The sequence below is a fragment of the Panthera tigris genome, chromosome B2, assembly GCF_018350195.1.
Source record: "Panthera tigris isolate Pti1 chromosome B2, P.tigris_Pti1_mat1.1, whole genome shotgun sequence".
Lineage (NCBI taxonomy): Eukaryota > Metazoa > Chordata > Mammalia > Carnivora > Felidae > Panthera > Panthera tigris.
In genome coordinates this window covers 89,890,477-89,910,308 of record NC_056664.1, presented here as the reverse complement: position 1 = coordinate 89,910,308, position 19,832 = coordinate 89,890,477, and the positions used below count along the sequence as shown (strand labels likewise).

The 19,832-nt window shown below is 34.1% G+C and overlaps 1 protein-coding gene and 1 non-coding gene across 2 annotated transcripts in view; both read left to right on the top strand.

The window, feature by feature from the left end:
* ASCC3 (activating signal cointegrator 1 complex subunit 3) overlaps window positions 1-19,832 on the top strand; it is a 353,465-nt gene that overhangs the window by 309,084 nt on the left and 24,549 nt on the right. Inside the window, exon 37 of the mRNA XM_042986876.1 lies at window positions 13,320-13,544. Within this exon, the coding sequence (XP_042842810.1) occupies window positions 13,320-13,544 (225 nt within the window). The remainder of the gene's footprint in view (window positions 1-13,319; window positions 13,545-19,832) is intronic.
* Window positions 13,759-13,866, top strand: LOC122238880. The gene has a single exon (XR_006218032.1). It is a non-coding gene; the product is annotated as a U6 spliceosomal RNA (small nuclear RNA).

Below are 19,832 nucleotides of genomic sequence, written 5' to 3'. Positions count from 1 at the left end.
AGGTCCATAAGTTTAAGACATTGATACAAATCAGGCACACACACTCACATAAGCCCTGCAAGGAAACATATGTAGTTCTACAAGTAATTACAATTATATCCATCAATATTTATATTTTGCTGTCTGCATACAATAAAATTATTTGATACTTCACCTTAGTGAAGCAAATTGTGTATGTATTGGATAAATATATTATTATTGCTTAATTAACTAGATCTTAATTTTATCATTTTCCAATAACTTTTTTATAACCAAGGCATTTTTTTTTTACTTTTTTCTTTACCTGGAATATTAGTAAGTTAATTCCTAGTATACATTTTACTGAATTTTGAGGTCACTGTAAGTTCCATATAAATCTAGTTTATAGTAGTCTTTTAGAGATTTATGTAATATGGTAGTAAATGATTTATTCAGTTTGAATAATTCTAATAAAAATAAAAATCACAAGTATTAGAAACTATATATTTGACTTTTAAAAACAAGTTATGCTTAGTTTTTTAGTGTATTAATGATTGAATAATCGGTAATTTGATGTAATAAAGATAAAAATATGAAGCATACTTTCTTATCCCTTAATATATCTGAACCTGGCTTGGTAAATGCTAGATTATTTTTCAAATATTGTTATAAAATACATAATGTACAATTAATTAATACTTCAGAAAGGCATAGAAATTAAAATGGGTTCCTATCCGGGAAATTTACTGAAATGCTTTTTCTACAGCTTCAGTGGCCAAAAGACAGCACTGGAATGTGAGAAACTAATTTTGGTTTGTTTTAACGCCTCAGAATGTTACAAATTAATCAAGTGCTACTTAAAGTCTAGAACTCATTAACTTTATAAGTTTTACTTTTCCCATGACAGAGATTAAGTTATAGCATAAAGCTTCTTTAGTCTTTCACATCGATCAGCTTGCCATCCCCACTGTACAAGGGCCCTCTTATCTGCTATTTAGTGAGTTCAGTATGTAGGCAGCGATGTGTGCAGTGACATAAAAAGACTAGTTTAGTGTTAGGCAACGCTTATATGAGACCAAACATGAACCCATCCTGGCTGTTTCTTCTGCAATTTGCTTAGGTAAAGCAGAAGAAAAAAATCTATAAACATACACATGCACACATACACAGACAACATCCACGTATTCACATACTCACTAAAGAAAAAGCCAAAGTAGATTGTAATAAGCCTCTTATTTTAACAAATCTAAAAGGTAAGCTGTACAATGTATTTAAGGGCCACAAGGATACATAAGCCTTATACATTGAGTAAAGCTACCAGAGCCCTAACTAAACCCAAGTACTGACGAGTAACTGAAAGACATTTCTCAGCAGTATAGATATGCCAGCTTGTTCTTAGAAGAACAAACAAGTAAGTTAGTGATAAGATGGTATAAACAAAGCATTGTGTAAGAGTGTATATCCCCTATAAACTTAAATCAGTGTAAATATACAAGCAAAATGTAGTAGCTTTACGTACATGTTTTTTTGTTTGTGTGCGTGTGTGTTTTGCTTTTTGTCTGTTTGTTTGTTTGTTTGTTTTCTCTACATGGAGTAGCTGAGTTTATGGCATTTGTAGAACAGATTGAGATTTGAGGTGAAAAGGGAAACAAAATGAAAACTATTGAGTGAACAGCAGGGTCCATTTGATGTGATTATGAAAGATGTTTCTTTATTCTGTTTTTTTCTTTTGCAATCTAAACACAGTAGCAGGGGGTTGCAAGCACAGTTCATCATAGGTTGTCAATCACTGTCATTTAACATTTGCAGGGGAAGATGTCTTTATTCAAGGACAGCTGGGCAAATCAGAGACATAGATTTGCAGTTAGTAGCCTGTCCAGCCTACACTAAATAAACAAGGACAGGGCAGACAAACCAGCCTCACACATAAAAATATAATGGACTCCACTGACCTCGCTGCCCTCCATTCAGCTTCAATCCCAGTTGCATAAAAGCTTCACTGCCCACTTTCAATTTCCTTTAATTACCTACATGATGTAGATAAGAAAATGAACCTCACTTATAGTCAGTGATCACACACAGGAAATTAACTAGACAAGTTGTTTAAAATTAGAGAAGTAATTTGGAGGTAAATAGAGTGTCCTACTAGGAAAAAGTGGCTAGAAAAGGTTTTTGTTTGCTTGTTTGTTTTTAAGCAGGGACTTTGATTATTTTACTAGCTCTCTCTGCTGATCCTGAGATTGCTGCTTTTCTAATCAATCTAAACTAAGTAAGAAATCTCCTTTGTAAGTATTCTGAAACATCCAAAATAAAATAACCGAAGGAGAGAAGAGCTAATAAGTAAAGTAGTGAAACAAACATGCCACATTCTAAAGAGCTTAGAAAAATTGTGAACTAGAATTCCAGGAATAACTGATCATGGTTTTCACGGGAGGATCTAGCAGAGCAAGTGGGGATTAAATAGCAGTTGTCTTCAGCCAGTCTTCATTTCAGATTGCTTCTCAAGTCCATAATCAAACCACACATACACACACAAAATTAAATACCCAGAACGTTTTTTATTTACTCTCATGAATCTAAAATCAGTGTTTCCCATTTTATTCTTGGGGTTCATAGCACTCGAATTTTAATTAGAAAATACTGTAGGGTTTCAGAGTAATGTCACTATAATACTTCTTTGGAAAAGTTGCATCAGGTGTGTAATATACATCTTTTTCCCCGTCTTTCCACAATACTTTGAGGTAGTTCACTGAGGTGTACTGAAAAGAGCATATTTCCTTATCACACACTGATGTGCTTTTGTGAATATGGATTTAAAAGAAAACTAATTGGAGATTGGAGATTAAAGCCTGCAATATCAAATCTGTGGTTCAGGAGGATACAATTCCTGAATACTTTATCTTTAATTTGTCTCTTGTATTATGAGAACATTGTCTTTCAAAGAACCAATGTTTTCTGTAATACAGTTACATAAAAATTATATGATTACTTGTATAAAAGGAATGTGCAACTACTAGTAAAGCATCAGTAAAAAAAAATAATCTTGTTTCTTTGAGTCATATTTAAGAATCATGATATTTTTAAAAGCAAGTTAATTAAATGTCATTTTAGTTAGTGAAGTACATTTACATAATTGTAAACAAAGATTTACAACTGAAAACTGTAGAACACTAAAACTCAAATAATTGAATCTTGAACTTCACCTTACATCTTGCGTGGTATCAGATGGGGGGATCATTATTATAATAATAATTCCTAACATTTATAGCAAGTCTTACAGTTTTTAAGTGTTTCGTAAATGCTATCACACTGAGTCTTCACACCAAATCCCAATTTAAGGTAAGGAATTTGGAGTTTAGGGAAGCTTAGTTACCCTGAGATGGTCGCATAGCTTGTAAATGCAGAGCTGAAAATCCACCTGTTGTATCAATTCCCAGATCCAGTGTTCTCCCTAGCACCTCACACCATCCCATACTACCCTCATCACCTACAGAATTTGTAAGGGGATTAATTACTTACTACATTCTTTGGACTCTCCTTTAATTCAAACACTGGAAGCATAAAAGGAGAAGATCCTCAAAGGAAGTAATAACTTTTGATGAGAACTCAGTTTATTATGGATAATTTTTAACTACAGAAACTATTATTGGTTTGATATTAATATGTATAAATCAAGTATCAATTCCTTTGAAGATCTCAAAAATATTGCATGTGTCAAATTTAATAATGAAAAATACATTACTTATCAAAAGTGTATATTAAATATAAAATCTGTGTAAGCATTCTAAATTGTATTTTCATCTAATAAGAGTAAATGTCCCTTTTTGTAATTCAAATTTGAACCTTAACTTAATCACTCCTACCTTCTTTATCTAAAAAATCATGATTTTTTTTTTTTTTTTTTTTTTACTTTCAGTCCAGTCTTAAACTACTCAAAGACACCTTACCTGACTCACTGTTATTTAAACTCTCCTTTCTTATCCTTACTTGTCCACTTTCATTTTATGTTATTTGTGGTCAATGTTGATTAAGGTCTGTCTCCTCCCACTGGACTGTCAAGCTTTGTGAGGGTAGGGATCATGTCTCTGGTTTTGTTCACCATTGTATACCCAACTATACTGTGTGCTGAATAAAAATTGGGTAAACAAATGACTCAGCACACTAAGATGTCCATTGTGGTTATTAAAATATTTTTAGTTTTTATTAAAGTTTATAGTTTTTTGCAGAGAAATTAATCCTTAGTTTAGAAGATTGCTTTATGCATTGAGAAAAGGCATCACTGAATTAATTTTTTTTTTAGTAAGGTCACTGTCTTTGGGTAATCTACAGTAAAGATCTCATAGTCCCCTTATTAGACTTAGAAGGATCTATCTCGTACACAACATTTTTTCCAACCTAAAATGTACTCAGCTGTTAGCAGACTCATGTGATACTGATACTGCTGGCAGTGAGCAAATTCCCAATCCTGGTGAAGCAGGGGATTACAGCAATAAATCGGGTAATTCAAGCAGAATTGGCATGGTTTAGAGAACAGTGGAATCACATCGTACATGGAGTTTAGAGTCTAAAGTAGGCAAATACAACAAAAAGCACTGGTGATCAAGTTTACTCCAAAGCACAATAAGCATGATTGTGAGTAGTCAGTCCTGTTCAGATATACTGCTTCTCAGTGAGGACAGCGGCACTATTTTTTCCTTTAGTATTGGGGAAGATCATTGTTTCTTTAACACCAAATGAAAGAGTTGGCTTGCATTAGAAGTCATGCTTTATGAAGATGTGTATCATGTGCATCTTTGGATGCTAGAATCACACAACACAGAAAGATGTTCACACTTTCAGAGGTATTTGGAAACTAAGACTGGGAAATACCCAGTTTATATTGCTGTCAATCAGTCAGTCCCTCTGTCTCTCCTTCCCTCCCTCTGTAGGTGGGGAGGGAAGAAGGTGGGTAATGTATGTAATCATATTATACAAGATTGTACTGGGGAAGTGGATTACTTAGATAATACTATGAATTAGTACTTTTAGCCAAAATCTTACTATCCATATAATTTTTCTTCAATTGGACTTTTCATATCATTTGTAAGCCTAGTCCTGTTTTCAACATACCCAAAACCTGGAGAGCCAATTCAATTGCAGTATGAAAATAGCTATTTGATTTTCTTCTGATAAAAGATCAGAAGTTATGTTTAATGAACAGTAGAAAGAAATCTAAATATGAATAAAATGTTAGACCATGAAACAGGTTTAAGGCTGATTTCTTCTCCCTCTACCTCCACCCAACTATCTGTATTATTGCCCTCTCTTTAAGTGCTTGACAGCAAGCTTCTGCTCACTAAGCGTTCCCAACTTCTCTGCTATTAATAGCATCATCATTCTCTTCATCCCTGAGGCTTAAACCTCAGACCCCTCCTTATCTGTTTTTATGGATCTGCTCATATTATTTTCTCTGCATGGAATGCAAGGAATCTCTCTCCCTCCGTCCTCTTCTACAAATTGTTATAAGCCTAGAACAAACACTATCTCTTTTGGGAAACTTTCCAACACACCCAGTTCACTCCAGTGCTCTTCTCTGAACAACAGTATTTTATTCTACACTTAAAATAATTATTTACATAAATTTTCCCCCAATATCATTTTAATTTCCTTGAAGGAAAAGGTCATGTTTTAGATTTCTGAACCATCTTCTTTCTTATCTGCTGTTCATTTCTTTTTAAATTCACTTGGAAAGTCTGTAATAGGTGGATAGTTACTGACAGGGATTTGGATGGAGCCCAGATATTATGTTGAAATGGGTCAGCCATCAGGTGATGATGCTTCAGTACTGAAATTCACCTGAAATCAAAAATAATTGTCATGTATAACTGGTCCTTCTTCAGCAAATGACTTCAGACAGAATAGTCAGGAAAGAGCTGACATGACATATGAAAGGAAAACCAACATGACAGATAGGGGCAAAAAATTATTAATTGTTAATATGCCAACATATGCTTCTTTACACAAAGCAATCCAAAAGAATGAAGATAGTGTTGAAAATAAGTGTAGAGTAGCTGTGATATTTTTGACTAATGCAAAACAAAATAAGATGAAACATGGTTTTAAATCAACTGACATTATTTTTAGACACATTTTTTTAGTCTCTTGCACTCACAATTTTCCTTCCCACTATAGAGCCTTTGTATATACTGTTCCTAGAACACTCCTCACTTCTCTCTTCATCTAGTTAATATCTGCTGATCTCTGTATCTTAGCTTATCTGCCTTTTCCTCCACGAAGTCTTTATGACTTTCCTAACTAATTTCTTGGCTAAACTCTCTTATGCTTCCATATATTTCTTGTTCATAGCATTTTTCACCTTATCTAATTTGCATTTATTTATGTGATTGGTTGAATAATGTATTCTTTCTCATAAGCAGATCGTCAACAAATATTTGTTTAAATGAATTTATTCCAGTTTTTGAAATAAGAATTTCCCTATTATTATAGTCTGAATTTTTATCACAAGTATATAACTATATTTTTAGTAGTCTCATATATTCTTAGAATACAGTAAAGGCACAGGTTTCTGAAATTGTAAGTCACGCAAACATAGATGAAGACATGTTATACATGGAGAGTAGAATACTCTAATTATTTCATACTACTGAATTCCAAATAAGAAAATCTTAAGGAGTTCCATCACACAGTTTTATTTCCTAGGCAAGAATTCTATGCCTATCAAATGCAAATCAAAAGTTATGTCAGACCCCTCCATGAACTTTAACTCTCTCCCCTGTCACTCTGACCCCATCCATAGACAACTACCCATCTGCTTTCTGTCTCTGTGGATTAGTTTACAAATTCTAGAGTATGCACTCTGTTTTTGGTCTGGCTTCTTTCACCATAATTATTGAGATTCATCCGTGTTATGTTGAGTACCAATAGTTCATTCTTTTTATTACTGCTTAGAATTCCATTGTATGGATATAATGCAATTTGTTTTTACCTTCATCTGTTGATGGACATTTAGGTTTTTTTCTAATTTTTTGGTTTAAAAGTAAAGCTATTATCAACCATTGTGTATGATCTTTGTGTGGACATACGTCTCTTTTCTCTTAGGTAAATCACTAGGAATGAAATAGCTGAATCACATGGTAGTTATATGTTTTAAATTTTAAGAAAATGTAAAACTGTTTTCCTAAACAAATATAACATTTTAAATTCCTGCCAGTTATATAGGAAAAGTTCCAGTTTTTCTACATTCTTGCCAGTATTTGGTATATCAGTCGTTTAAATTTTAGTCATTCTAATTTTTATTTTCCTAGTAACTAATGAGATCGCATATCTTCACATAAAGTATCTGTTAAAATCTTTGCCTATTTTACACTGGGATGTTTGTATTCCCACTGTGAATTTTGAAAATGTATATATTCTGGATACAAGTCCTATATTAGATATATGCTTTGTAATTATTTTCAGTCTGAGTCCTAAATTTTAATTCTCAGATTTTTTTTATTTTGATGAAGCTCAATTTATCAGTTTTTTTATTGATAAAATTTTAGGTTATCCTATCCAAGAAATCTTTTCCTAACCCTAGGCAGGGTTTTTCTTCTGGAAGTTTTATAGTTTTAGATCTTATACTTAGGCCTATCATATATTTTCAGTAAATTTTGAGTGCAAGGTTACAATTGAATTATTTCATTTTGCTTTATTTTGGGTGTTTTTTTTTGTTTTTTGTTTTTTGTTTTTTGTTTGTTTGTTGCATGTAGATACCCAATTATTCTACCATTTCTTGAAAAGACTATTTCTCCACTGTTGCAAATTTCAAAAATTGTTGTGTAAATATGTATAGGTTAATTATTTCTGGACTCTGTTCTAGTCCAATACAACACGTTTGATTAGATAAGCTTTATAATAAGTCTTGCAGTCAGGTATTGATAACTCTTCAACTTTGTTTCTTTTCAGAGTTCTTCCAGCTATTCTGGCTCCTTTTCATTTCTATGTGAATTTTAAAACCAGTTTGTCAATTTCTATTTAAGGGGAAAAAAGCCTGCTGTGGTTTTGATTGAAATTGTATTAAACCTATAGATCAATTTTAAGAGAATTAAAGTATATCTCTCCATTTAGTTATGTCCTGTAATTTTTTTAGCAGTGTTTTGTAGTTTTCAGGTTTTGGGTTTGTTTTTTTTTTCAAATTCACCTCTAGGTATTTCATATATATTATGCTATCATTTTTTTTTCATTTCTGATTCTTGGTTGCTGATATACAGAAACATAACTATATAATTAATTTTTGTACATTAATCTTATATCCTGCAACCTTGCAAAACTCACTTATTCTAGTAGTTTATTTTCTGGATCATATTGGATTTTCTACCTGGTTAATCATATCATCTACAAATGAAGACAGTTTTACTTCTTTCTTTTCATTGGGTTTCTTTTATTTCTTGCCTGATTGCACTGACTGGAACTTCTGGTGCAATGTTGAATAGAAATACTTAGAGCAAACACCCTTGTATTATTCCTGATCTTAGAGGGGAAGCATTCAGTCAGATACTGGTAAATATATTAGTTGTAGGTTTCTCAGAGATGCCATTTACTAGGTTGAAAAGGTTCCCTTCTTTTTTTAATTTGCTGAGAGTCTTATAGTTAGGGATGCATGTTACATTTTGTCAGATGTTTTTTCTGCATCAATTGAGGTGATTGTGTTGTTTTTGTTTATTAATAAAGTGAATTATATTAATTGATTTTTGAATATTAAAACAATCTTACATTCAGTCACTTACTGTGCTCAGTTAGATGTTCTGTTGTTGGGAACACATACACTAAAAATTTTTATGTCTTCCAGGAGAATTGACTTCTTTATCATTATGTAATTCCCTTCTTTATCTTACTGATAACTTTCCTTGGTTTGGTAACTTTTCCTTGGTCTCTCTGTCTGAAATTAATATAGCTACTCTTGCTTTCTTTTGATTAGTGTTAGCATGGTATATTTTTCTCCATCCACTTTACTTATATATGTGTCTTCATATTTAAAGTTTCTTATAGACAACATGCAGTTGATTTGTATTTTTTATCCACTCTGACAATCTGTCTTTTAGTCATCTAGATATTGACATTCAAAATGATTATTGATACAGTTGGATTCATAGCTACATTTGTTAATGTTTCCTGTTTGTGGCCCTTATTCTTTGTTCCCATTTTTGTTTTCCACTCTTTTTCTGCCTTTTGTGGTTTTAATTGAGAATTTATATGATTTCATTTTCTTTCTTAGCATATCAGTTATACTTTTTTTTTTTTTTTCGGTGATTGCCCGAGTTTACAATATGCATTTAGTCCTACTCCCATTTCACTTTCTGTTAACATCATACTATTTCACAGGTAGTGCCAGTACTTTATAACAGCAAAATAATACTAGTTCCACCCTCTTGTTTCTTATATCATTGTTGTTATTTTACTTTATGTATAAGCATACATATGTATATATATACATGCATACACACACAAGCATATATATATATATATATATATATGATATGTACATAAACATACCTAATTAAATACATGGTTGCTATTATCTTGAACAAATTATTATCAGGTCAGTTAACGATAATAAAAATAAAAGCTTTACTTTATCTTCACTTATTCCTTCTTTCATGCTCTCCTTTCTTTATGTAGAAGCAAGTTTCTGACCTATATTGTTTTCCTTCTCCCTAAAGAACATCTCATAATGTTTCATGTAAGGGATTTTTACTGGCAGCAAATTAACTCGATTTTTGTTTGAGAAAGTCTTTATTTCTCTTTTACTTTTGAAGGATAATTTTAAATGGTGCATTCTAAGTTGGTAGGGTTTTTTCTTTCAACACTTGAAATACTTCATTCCACTCTCTTCTTGCTTGCATGGTTTTTGAGATGTCAGATATAGTTCTTAGCCTTGTTCCTCAATAAGTTGTGTTTTTCCTCTGGCTTCTTTGAGGACTTTATCTGTAATCAGAGTTTGAAGATGATATGCCGAGGTGTAGATTTTTTTTGAAATTTATTCTGCTTGGTGTTCTCTGAACTTTCTGGATCTGTAGTTTGGTGTCTGAAATTAATTTGGGGGAAATTCTCAGTCATTATTATTTCAAATATTTCTTCTGTTTCTTTCTTCTTGTTCTGGTATTCCCATTATGCTTATGGTATACCTTCTGTAATTGTTCATAGTCCTTGGATATTCTGTTCTGGTTTTTCCAGTCTGCTTTTTGAAGTTTTTGAAGATTCCATTGATATGTCCTCTAGCTCAGAAGTTCTTTTCTTAGCAATGACCTATCTACTAATAAGCCTGTCAAAGGCATTCTTCTTGTCTGTTACAGTATTTTTTGTCTTTAGAGTTTCTTTTTGGTTCTTTCTTAGGATTTTCATCTCCTTTTTCATTGCCCATCTGTTCTTATGTGCTGTCTACTTTGTCCATTAGAGCCCTTAACATACATTAGTTGATTAGCAACTAATTACAGTTGTTCTAAATTCCCAGTCTGGTAATTCCCACATCTCTGCCAAGTCTAGTTCTGATGCTGGCTCTTTCTGTTCAAATTGGTTAGGTTTTTTGGTTTTTGGTTTTGTGAGGGTTTTTTGGTTTTTTGTTGTTTTATTTTGTTGTTGTTTTGTTGCTTTTTGATATACCTTGTAATTTTTTTCTTGATACCCAGACATAATGTACTCTGTAAAAAAATCTGCTATAAATAGGACTTTAGTAATATGCTGGTGAGTTGAACTCACATAGAACTATAGTTCTATGATTATGTCTCAGTCTTTTAGAGAGCCTATTCCTCTAGACTGTGACTTCACAAGTGTTTCTCAGTTTTTCTTCCCTCTTAGGTGGGACAGGATGGCTAGAGTGGACTGAAGTTGGGTACTTCCCTTACCCCAGGTCAGTTAAGCTCTAATAGTACCCTAGCAGGTTAGGCTCTGGTTAACTAGTTTCTACTGAGAACAAGCCTTTTTAAGGAGAACAGAGTTCTTGGGGCACCTGAGTGGCTCAGTCAGTTAGGCTTTCAGCTTGCACTCAGGTCATGATCTCTCAGCTCTATGAGTTCGAGCCCTACATCAGGCTCTCTGCTGTCAGCATGGAGCCCACTTCGGGTCCTCCATCTCCTCCCTGCCCTTCCCACATGCACACAATTTCTCTTTCTCTCTCTCAAAAATAAATGAACACTTAATAATAAAAATTTTAAAAAAGAAGAAAAACAGAGTTATCTGGCATAGTTCAAACTGGTTCCTTTCTCCTCCCCCTGCTGGAAACTCAAGTGGATTTTTCTCTCATCTTTACCATGGGTATCTGGTCAAGCTCCTGGAGGTAAATGTCACAATATTTTGAGGACCCCTATAAGACTAGACCCTCCTAGAGTTTTTAGCTCTGAGTTGTCCACACTGATCCTCCAATAATTCATCAATTACAGCTCAGGTTTTCTTACTTCACCACTGGTGAGTCTATGTTTCTGTTAGCCATGACTCCCTGAATTTTCCTGTGTCTCCAGTTTTGGGGGCAACAATTCGTCCCATGTCCTCCCCTGTCTTATGGATCCAAGGAAAGTTGTTGATCTTTCAATCTGTTCAACTTTTTACTTGTTCTTAGGACAAAATGGTGGCTTTTAAGCTCCTTACATGTGAAACTGGAAACTTAATTTCAAATCATTTTATTTTAGACTAATTTATTATTTTTTAAGAATTTTATTTTTTTTTTATATAATTTATTGTCAAATTGGTTTCCTTACAACACCAGTGCTCATCCCAACAGGTGCCCTCCTCAATGCCCATCACCCACTTTCCCCTCTCCCCCACCGCCCATCAACCCTCAGTTTGTTCTCAGTATTTAAAACCCTCTTATGGTTTGCTTCCTTCCCTCTCTGTAACTTTTTTTTTCTTTTTCCCCCTTGCCCTCCCCCCCCACCCCGGGCTTCTGTTAAGTTTCTCAGGATCCACAGATGAGTGAAAACATATGGTATCTGTCTTTCTCTGCCTGACTTATTTCACTTAGCATAACACTCTCCTTTTCCATCCACGTTGCTACAAAAGGCCAGATTTCATTCTTTCTCCTTGCCATGTAGTATTCCATTGTGTATATAAACCACAATTTCTTTATCCATTCATCAGTTGATGGACATTTAGGTTCTTTCCATAATTTGGCTATTGTTGAAAGTGCTGCTATAAACATCGGGGTACAAGTGCCCCTTATACATCAGCACTCCTGTATCCCTTGGATAAATTCCTACCAGTGCTATTGCCAGGTCATAGGGTAGATCTATTTTTAATTTTTTGAGGAACCTCCACACTGTTTTCCAGAGCAGCTGCACCAATTTGCATTCCCACCAACAGTGCAAGAGGGTTCCCGTTTCTCCACATCCTCGCCAGCATCTATAGTCTCCTGATGTGTCCATTTTAGCCACTCTGACTGGCGTGAGGTGGTATCTGAGTGTGGTTTTGATTTATATTTCCCTGATGAGGAGCGACGTTGAGCATCTTTTCATGTGCGGGTTGGCCATCTGGATGTCTTCTTTAGAGAAGTGTCCATTCATGTTTTCTGCCCATTTCTTCACTGGATTATTTGTTTTTCAGGTGTGGAGTTTGGTGAGTTGTTTATAGATTTTCGATACTAGCCCTTTATCCAATATGTCATTTGCAAATATCTTTTCCCATTCTGCCAGTTGCCTTTTAGTTTTGTTGATTGTTTCCTAATCTAATTTATTATAATAAATATAAGTTGATGGTTCTGCTCTTCATCCTTTTCTTACCTAACCAATCTTATCCCATTCCCCCTTTCCCAGCCCTGACTTATTTCTTCCACTCATCCTATAGATCTTAACTTAAATGTCATTGCTTCCAAGAGACTTTCCCTGACTCTCTAAAATAATCAGATCCCCAAGCAATGTCCCTTCAGCACTCTGTACTTACCATATCATAACATTCATTATACTTTGTAGAACTTGTTTTTTTTCCCTGAGGAACTCTCAGCTTCTGGTTTACTCCTGTGGCCCCACTGTCAAGCATAGTGTGTGATGCCCAGCAGGTCTTTTTGTTGATTGCATAAATATGAAGAGCTTTCCTGCATTTCAGATATATTGTACATTACTAACTTGTGCCTACATGTTAATAATGGTATTAAACAAAGCAAAATTCTAAGGGGCATGATTGGTTACCTTATCATTTTTCTAAACCATGTTTTAAATGTCAATAGTTAAGCTAAGAAGTGCATTAATTATTATACTTCTGGTTCAACACATTTCTCTCTCTCTCTCTCTCTCTCTCTCTATATATATATATATATATATATATGTATATGTATATACATATGTATATGTATATGTACATGTACATATACATGTATATGTATGTATTTTTTTTTCCAGGATGCAGAAGAATACACAGATTTGCCAGTAAGACACAATGAAGATCATATGAATAGCGAACTGGCAAAATGTCTTCCCTTTGAATCAAATCCTCATTCATATGATAGCCCTCACACCAAAGCACATCTCCTACTACAGGCACATCTCAGCAGAACCATGCTGCCCTGCCCAGATTATGACACTGATACCAAAACAGTCTTGGACCAAGCACTCAGAGTATGTCAGGTATGAAAGTCTAATACCTATATTTTCTCCCATCATTTGTTTTTTTTTTTTTTTTCCTGTTTTAGGATAAAATATACTTGCATTTAAAATATTTTATCATAGCATTGTTGGGAAAAACCAGGTAAATCAAGAATTTTCAAAGGAAAAAGCAAGTGTAAATGCAATAAGATGACAATTTCAGTCATCCGTTGGATGAAAATTAAAAGTTGGACTAGTGCTTGCTTCAGCAGCACACATACTAAAATTGGAACAACACAGAGAAGATCAGCATGGCCCCTGCGCAAAGGATGACATTCAAATTCGTGAAGCATTCCACACTGGGGAAAAAAAAAAAAAGAAATTAAAAAATTAAAAATGCCAGGTACTTTTCTCGGTACTGAATGAACAAGCAGAAGACTACCTGCTATTACGGGCTTTCACTTGAGATGGAAAAGACAATTAAAAATATAAGTCAAGAGGTGATAACTGCTATTTTTTTAAAAAAGTAATGAAATATAATGAAAATACAGACAAAGATGGAAGGTTCCATTTTGCACTTTCTTGCTTACAAGGTGACATTAAAGAAAGAATTAAAAGCAGACAGTGAGCCATAGGAGGATTTGAGGGGTATATTCCAAAAACTATAAAAAGCTAGTGCCAACTCTCTCATGTAGGAACTTGGTATAGTCAAACAAAAGTCACAGAGACCATTGTAAAAAAGGTAAAAGGGGGCACCAAAAATAAAGTCAAAACACAGTAGATGTGGACATTATAGAGAAAATGGGGGTAGGTCAAGGCAGGGAGTGTGTAAACCATTAAGAATTTTGGACTTCCCTCTGAGAGGGAAGCTGCTAGAACAGTGGTTTACTAGTGGTTATGTTAGTTATATCTATGAATACTTACCATAGTAATTAAAACTGAAAAATTTTCAAATATTATGTTATTTAAAAATAACAATAACAACCCCATTGTATGTTAACATAAAAATAACATGATTTTTCAGGAAAAGTATTTTTCAAGACAATAAAGAAAATTAGTGAAATGTGTAATTAATTACACTTTTGCAAATATCTTTAATGTCTAGGTTAATAGAAGTCAGCTAGATTCACATATCTTTTTGCAATCAGTCTATTAAAATATGATGTTCTATGAAAAAAAAAAAAAAGTCTTGAAATCTATGAAGAAAAAGCCAGCCTGACAGAGATAGATAGTTCAAAAAAGGGAAGAGTATTTCTATAGCCTTTTCAGGTAATTGTGAATATTCTTTTTTGAAAGTACCTGAAAACTTGACCTGTGGTATTTCTTGAAGGTTAGTTGCAGTGTAGATTCTGAAACCCTATCAATGAACTTTTCATACCTTGAATGCTTTTAGGGTAGGCCTGAAATGATGGTGGCTGGACCTGATTGGTGTGTGTGAGATTGGTGAGAATATGTTGGTTCCTGTATTTTTTTTTCCAGAACTAACAGAATATGCTAATGAATTAGAAAAGGGTTTTGGGGGGGGCACCTGGGTGGCTTAGTTGGTTGAGTATCAGACTCTTGATCTCCACTCAGGTCATGATCTCACGGTTCCTGAGTTAGAGCCCCCCTTGGGCTGCACACTGAGCATGAAGCCTACTTGAGATTCTTCTCTCTCTCTGCCCCTCTCCGCCACTCGTGCTCGCTCGCTCTCTCTCTCTCTCACTCACTCTCTGTAAAATAAAATATTTTTTTAGTTAAGAAAATGAAAAGGTTTTTTTTTTTCCGTAAAATGAGAAGCCAAAAATGATTCCAAGGCTTTTCTCCTGAGCAACTGGAAGCATGGAGCTGCCACTTACTGGGAGTAATTGGAAGAGGAGCAGGGTGGGGGGAGCACTCCTAAGCCATTGAGACTATGAGAGATTTGGTTTTCCTCACTATACCTTTTTTGCACATTTCTGTAATGAAAAACAATTTTTTTTTAATTTTCAAAAAACTGAAGGTGTTTTTAAGATAGAGTAAATGAGTCTGTGAACATGGAGTTTACTTACAAAATTAAAGACTTGAAATTACTTAAGAGTCTTTCCGGTTATGGAATGCTGTAAAATATTACAATTCCATTAGTAAATTCTACATGTATGTAAAATATCTGCATCTGTGTGTGACAAGAGGCCTGGAGAGAAGATCTAGAATAGTGTCCACCAAAAGGTTAGCAGTAACCATCTCTGTAGCAGGATTGTGGGTGATTTTCAATTTCTTCTTTATGCTTTTCTAAACTGTTTGAATGTTTTAAATTTAGCTTCTAACATTGTTATTATCAGAAAAAAATTAATTTTATTATTTAAAAGAATAGGAATATTTCATTAGAGTAAGCACAAACTTTCAGGAAGTAGGGAACTGAAGGTATAATTAACACACAACATTTTTTTACATCCTTTTATAACCACCACATGGTTTGCCTCTCTGATTTGCCACTCGATTTGTCATACTTTATTTTTTTTAAGTTTATTTACTTATTTTTAGAGACAGAGAGAGAGAGAGAGAGAGAGTGCACGCAAGTGGGAAAGGGACAGAGAGGGAGAGGAAGACAGAGAGAATCCCAAGCAGGCTCTGCACTGTCAGCACAGAGCCTGACACAGGGCTCGAACCACAAACCACGAGATCATGACCTGAGTGGAAGTCAAGAGTCAGACACTTAACTGACTGAGCCACGCAAGCACCCCTGTCACACTTTATAAACAAAGTTAAAGTTTCTAAACTTTAGATACTCATTTGTGAGTGGCCCTGGATACTCATTTGTGTTTCCTGTAACTGGTTTTTCCCCCTTCAAATATTGACCTGTTAATGAATCCAGGGGTTAGCAAGGGTTAGAGAGGTTATAAGAGGAATTAAATTTTGATGCTTGCAAGTATACTTATAGATGTACGTTTTATGTCATGTGTAAAAATTGTATGATTATACTAATTTTTTATACTTTCTTTTTCACCACTTAGTCATTATGATCCAAAGACTATATAGTAATAGAAATTAGCAATTTCCAGAGAAGTCTATTTCTAAATTTGCTATAAGGGAAAAGGATTACATCAGATACTTTTATTCTCTATTAGATATTTTTACATACCATTTCTTGGGATGATATTTATATTTATTGAATATGTTTGATCCTTCTGAATAGGATCTAAAGAGAAATAGTTTTCTTTTTAATTACAAAAGCAATACACTTCATTGTAAAAAATTTAGAAAAACATTAAAATTAGTCATTCACAGTAAATGTTTCTTCATCCTCACAAATATGAGGCTCTTATTGTTAATGGATTTTAAATTTTTTATTTTGAAACAATTTCAGGCTTAGAAAAAATTGATAAAAATAGTAAAATGAAATTTCTGTGTATCTTTTGCCCAACATCCCCTAATTTAACATCTTGCCTCAGTTCTAATCTAGTCTATTAGCTTGTCTGCAGACCTCATTCAGATTTTGTCTATTTGAATTTCATCTCACTAATGCCCTTTCTCTAGACCAAGATCCAATCTGAGATCCCTCATTGCATTTCATTTTTTTAAGTTTTTATTTTAATTCCAGTTTGTGAACATGAAGCGTTATATTAGTTTTAGATGTACGATACAGTTATTCAACATTCCATATGTCACCTGGTGTTCATCATGACAAGTGCACTTCTTAATCCCCATCACCTATTTCACCCAACCTCCACCCATATACCCTCCCCCACCTACCTCCCCTCTGTTAACCATCAGTTTGTTCTCTGTAGTTAAGAATCTGTTTCTTGTTTTGTCTCTTTCTCTCTTTCTCTTTTTTTCCCCTTTGGACAATTGTTTCTTAAATTCCACATAAATATGAGTGAAATCATATGGTATTTGTCTTTCTCTGACTTATTTTGCTTAGCATTATATTCTGTAACTCCATCTATGTCATTACAAATGGCAAGATTTCATTCTTATGGCTAAATAATATTCTGTTCGTGTGTGTGTGTGTGTGTGTGTGTGTGTGTGTTCATTCTTTGAGTAAATACTCAAAAGTGCAATTGCTAGATCATAGGTTAGTTCTATTTTTAACTTTCTGAGGACCCTCCATACCATTTACCACAGTGGCTACATCAGTTTGCATTCCCACCAACAGTGCTAGAGGGTTTCTTTTTCTCCACATCCTCGCCAACACGTTTCTTGTGTTATTGCTTTTAGCCATTCTAACAGGTGTAAGGCGATAACACATTGTAGTTTTAATTTGCACTTCCCTAATGATAAGTGATGATGAGCATCTTTTCATGTGTTTGTTGGCCATCTCTATGTTTTCTTTGGAAAAATGTCTGTTCATGTCTTCTGCCCATTTCTAATTGGATTAGTTCTTTTGACGGTATTGATTTGCATAAGTTCTTCATATATTTTGGATACTAGTCCTTTATCAGATATGTCATTTGCAAATATCTTCTCCCATTCCATAGATTGCCTTTCAGTTTGATTGATTGTTTCCTTCACTGTGCAGAAGCTTTTTATTTTGATTTGGTCCCAATAGTATCTTTTTGCTTTTGTTTTTCTTGCCTTGGGGAACCAATGTAGAAAAAATTACTATGGCCAATGTCAGAGAAGTTACTGCCTGTGCTCTCCTCTAGGACTTTTATGGTTTCACGTCTCATATTTAGGTCTTTAATTCACTTTGAATTTATTTTTGTGTATGGTTTAAGAAAGTGGTCCAGTTTCATTCCTTTGCATATTGCCCTCCATTTTTCCTAGCACCATTGGTTGAAGATACTGTCTTTTTCCCATTGGACATTCTTTCCTGCTTTGTTGAAGAAACCCACATTGCATTTCATAATCATGTCTCCTCAGTCCCCTTGAATTTCATGATATTGGCCATCTTTGAAGAATATATGTGTGTGTGTGTGTATACATATACATATATATATGTATATATATATATATGTATATATATATATATATATATATATATATATATAGAGAGAGAGAGAGAGAGAGAGAGAGAGAGGGGGAGGGAGATGTGTGTGTGTTTATTTTTATTTGTGTATGTATTTAGCAAGAATACCACAAAAGTGATGTCTTGCACCCTCACTATATCATATCAGGAGGCTTATGACATTGATGTTCTCATTACCAGTGAAATTAACTTGTACAATTGAGGTGGTATCTGCCAGGCTTCTCCACGATAGTTACTTCTTTTTTTTTTTTATAATTAGTAGGTATTTTGTGGGCAGATATTTTGAGATTTGAGATTATGCAATATCCAATTTCCTATCGTACTTTCCTACATTATTTTTAGCATCTATTGGTGAATTTTGCCTGAAGCAATTATTACTATTCTGATTTTCTGTTTCCATTTTTCCCAGAATTCTGCTGGAATGAAGAACTTTTTCTTCTCCACTTATTTATTTATTTTATCCATCTGTTTATTTATATAAGTATAAACTCATGAGCGTTTGTTTTATTCTGTTGGGTAAAATCCATTGCTTTCATTATTTATTTTGCTACACAGACACGTCTCAGCAACAACCACTGGGCATCTCACACTTGGCTCTGGTATCTCTCTGACATGCCCACATTATGTTTTTAACATCACTTGCAGCCTTCCCTCTTCTACTTTCCCTGTCTCAGCCTTGGAATTAGCGAATTTTCCAAAGAGCCTGGTTCTTTTTATTAGAGAATAATTTAGAGACTAAAATCTGGATCTTTGCTGACTCCATCACCACCTGGGTATTTTGCCTCTAGGCCCTCTCTTTGGGCAAAGCTAGGAGATACGAGTATGCATACTCAGACGTATATCCATTTGTATATCTGCTTATCTCTGTGTATATGTATATATGTATGTGAAAATATTTGTATTTATAAACCCATGAGTTCATTCTAATACCTACAATTCCAATCTAATACCAAAAGGTTCATTTTACTCTTTTTTTATATGAAATATATTGTCAAATTGGTTTCCATACAACACCCAGTGTTCCTCCCAACAGGTGCCCTCCTCAATGCCCATCACCCACCCTCTCCTCCCTCCCACTCCCCATCAACCCTCAGTTTTTTCTCATTTTACTCTTCTTTTTAAACTCCTTCATCCCCCTGCGAGAAACCTGGTTCTCATTAATCAAAACATATTTACTATTTCCTCAATTCTCCCATATTCCTAATGTCATTTTAGGATTACTAACCCTTTTTCCTACAAAAATCAAATTTACTAGCTAGGGTGCAATAGTTGTGTATTGTTCTTTTTTGTCCCTGGAAGCTCAGAAGCTCTTTTTCTTTGTACCCCTCTCACTTTTTTCTTTTGCATATTTTATCATGTTATTTTATAAACTATCTTAACTTAATAATTTATAACATTAAATA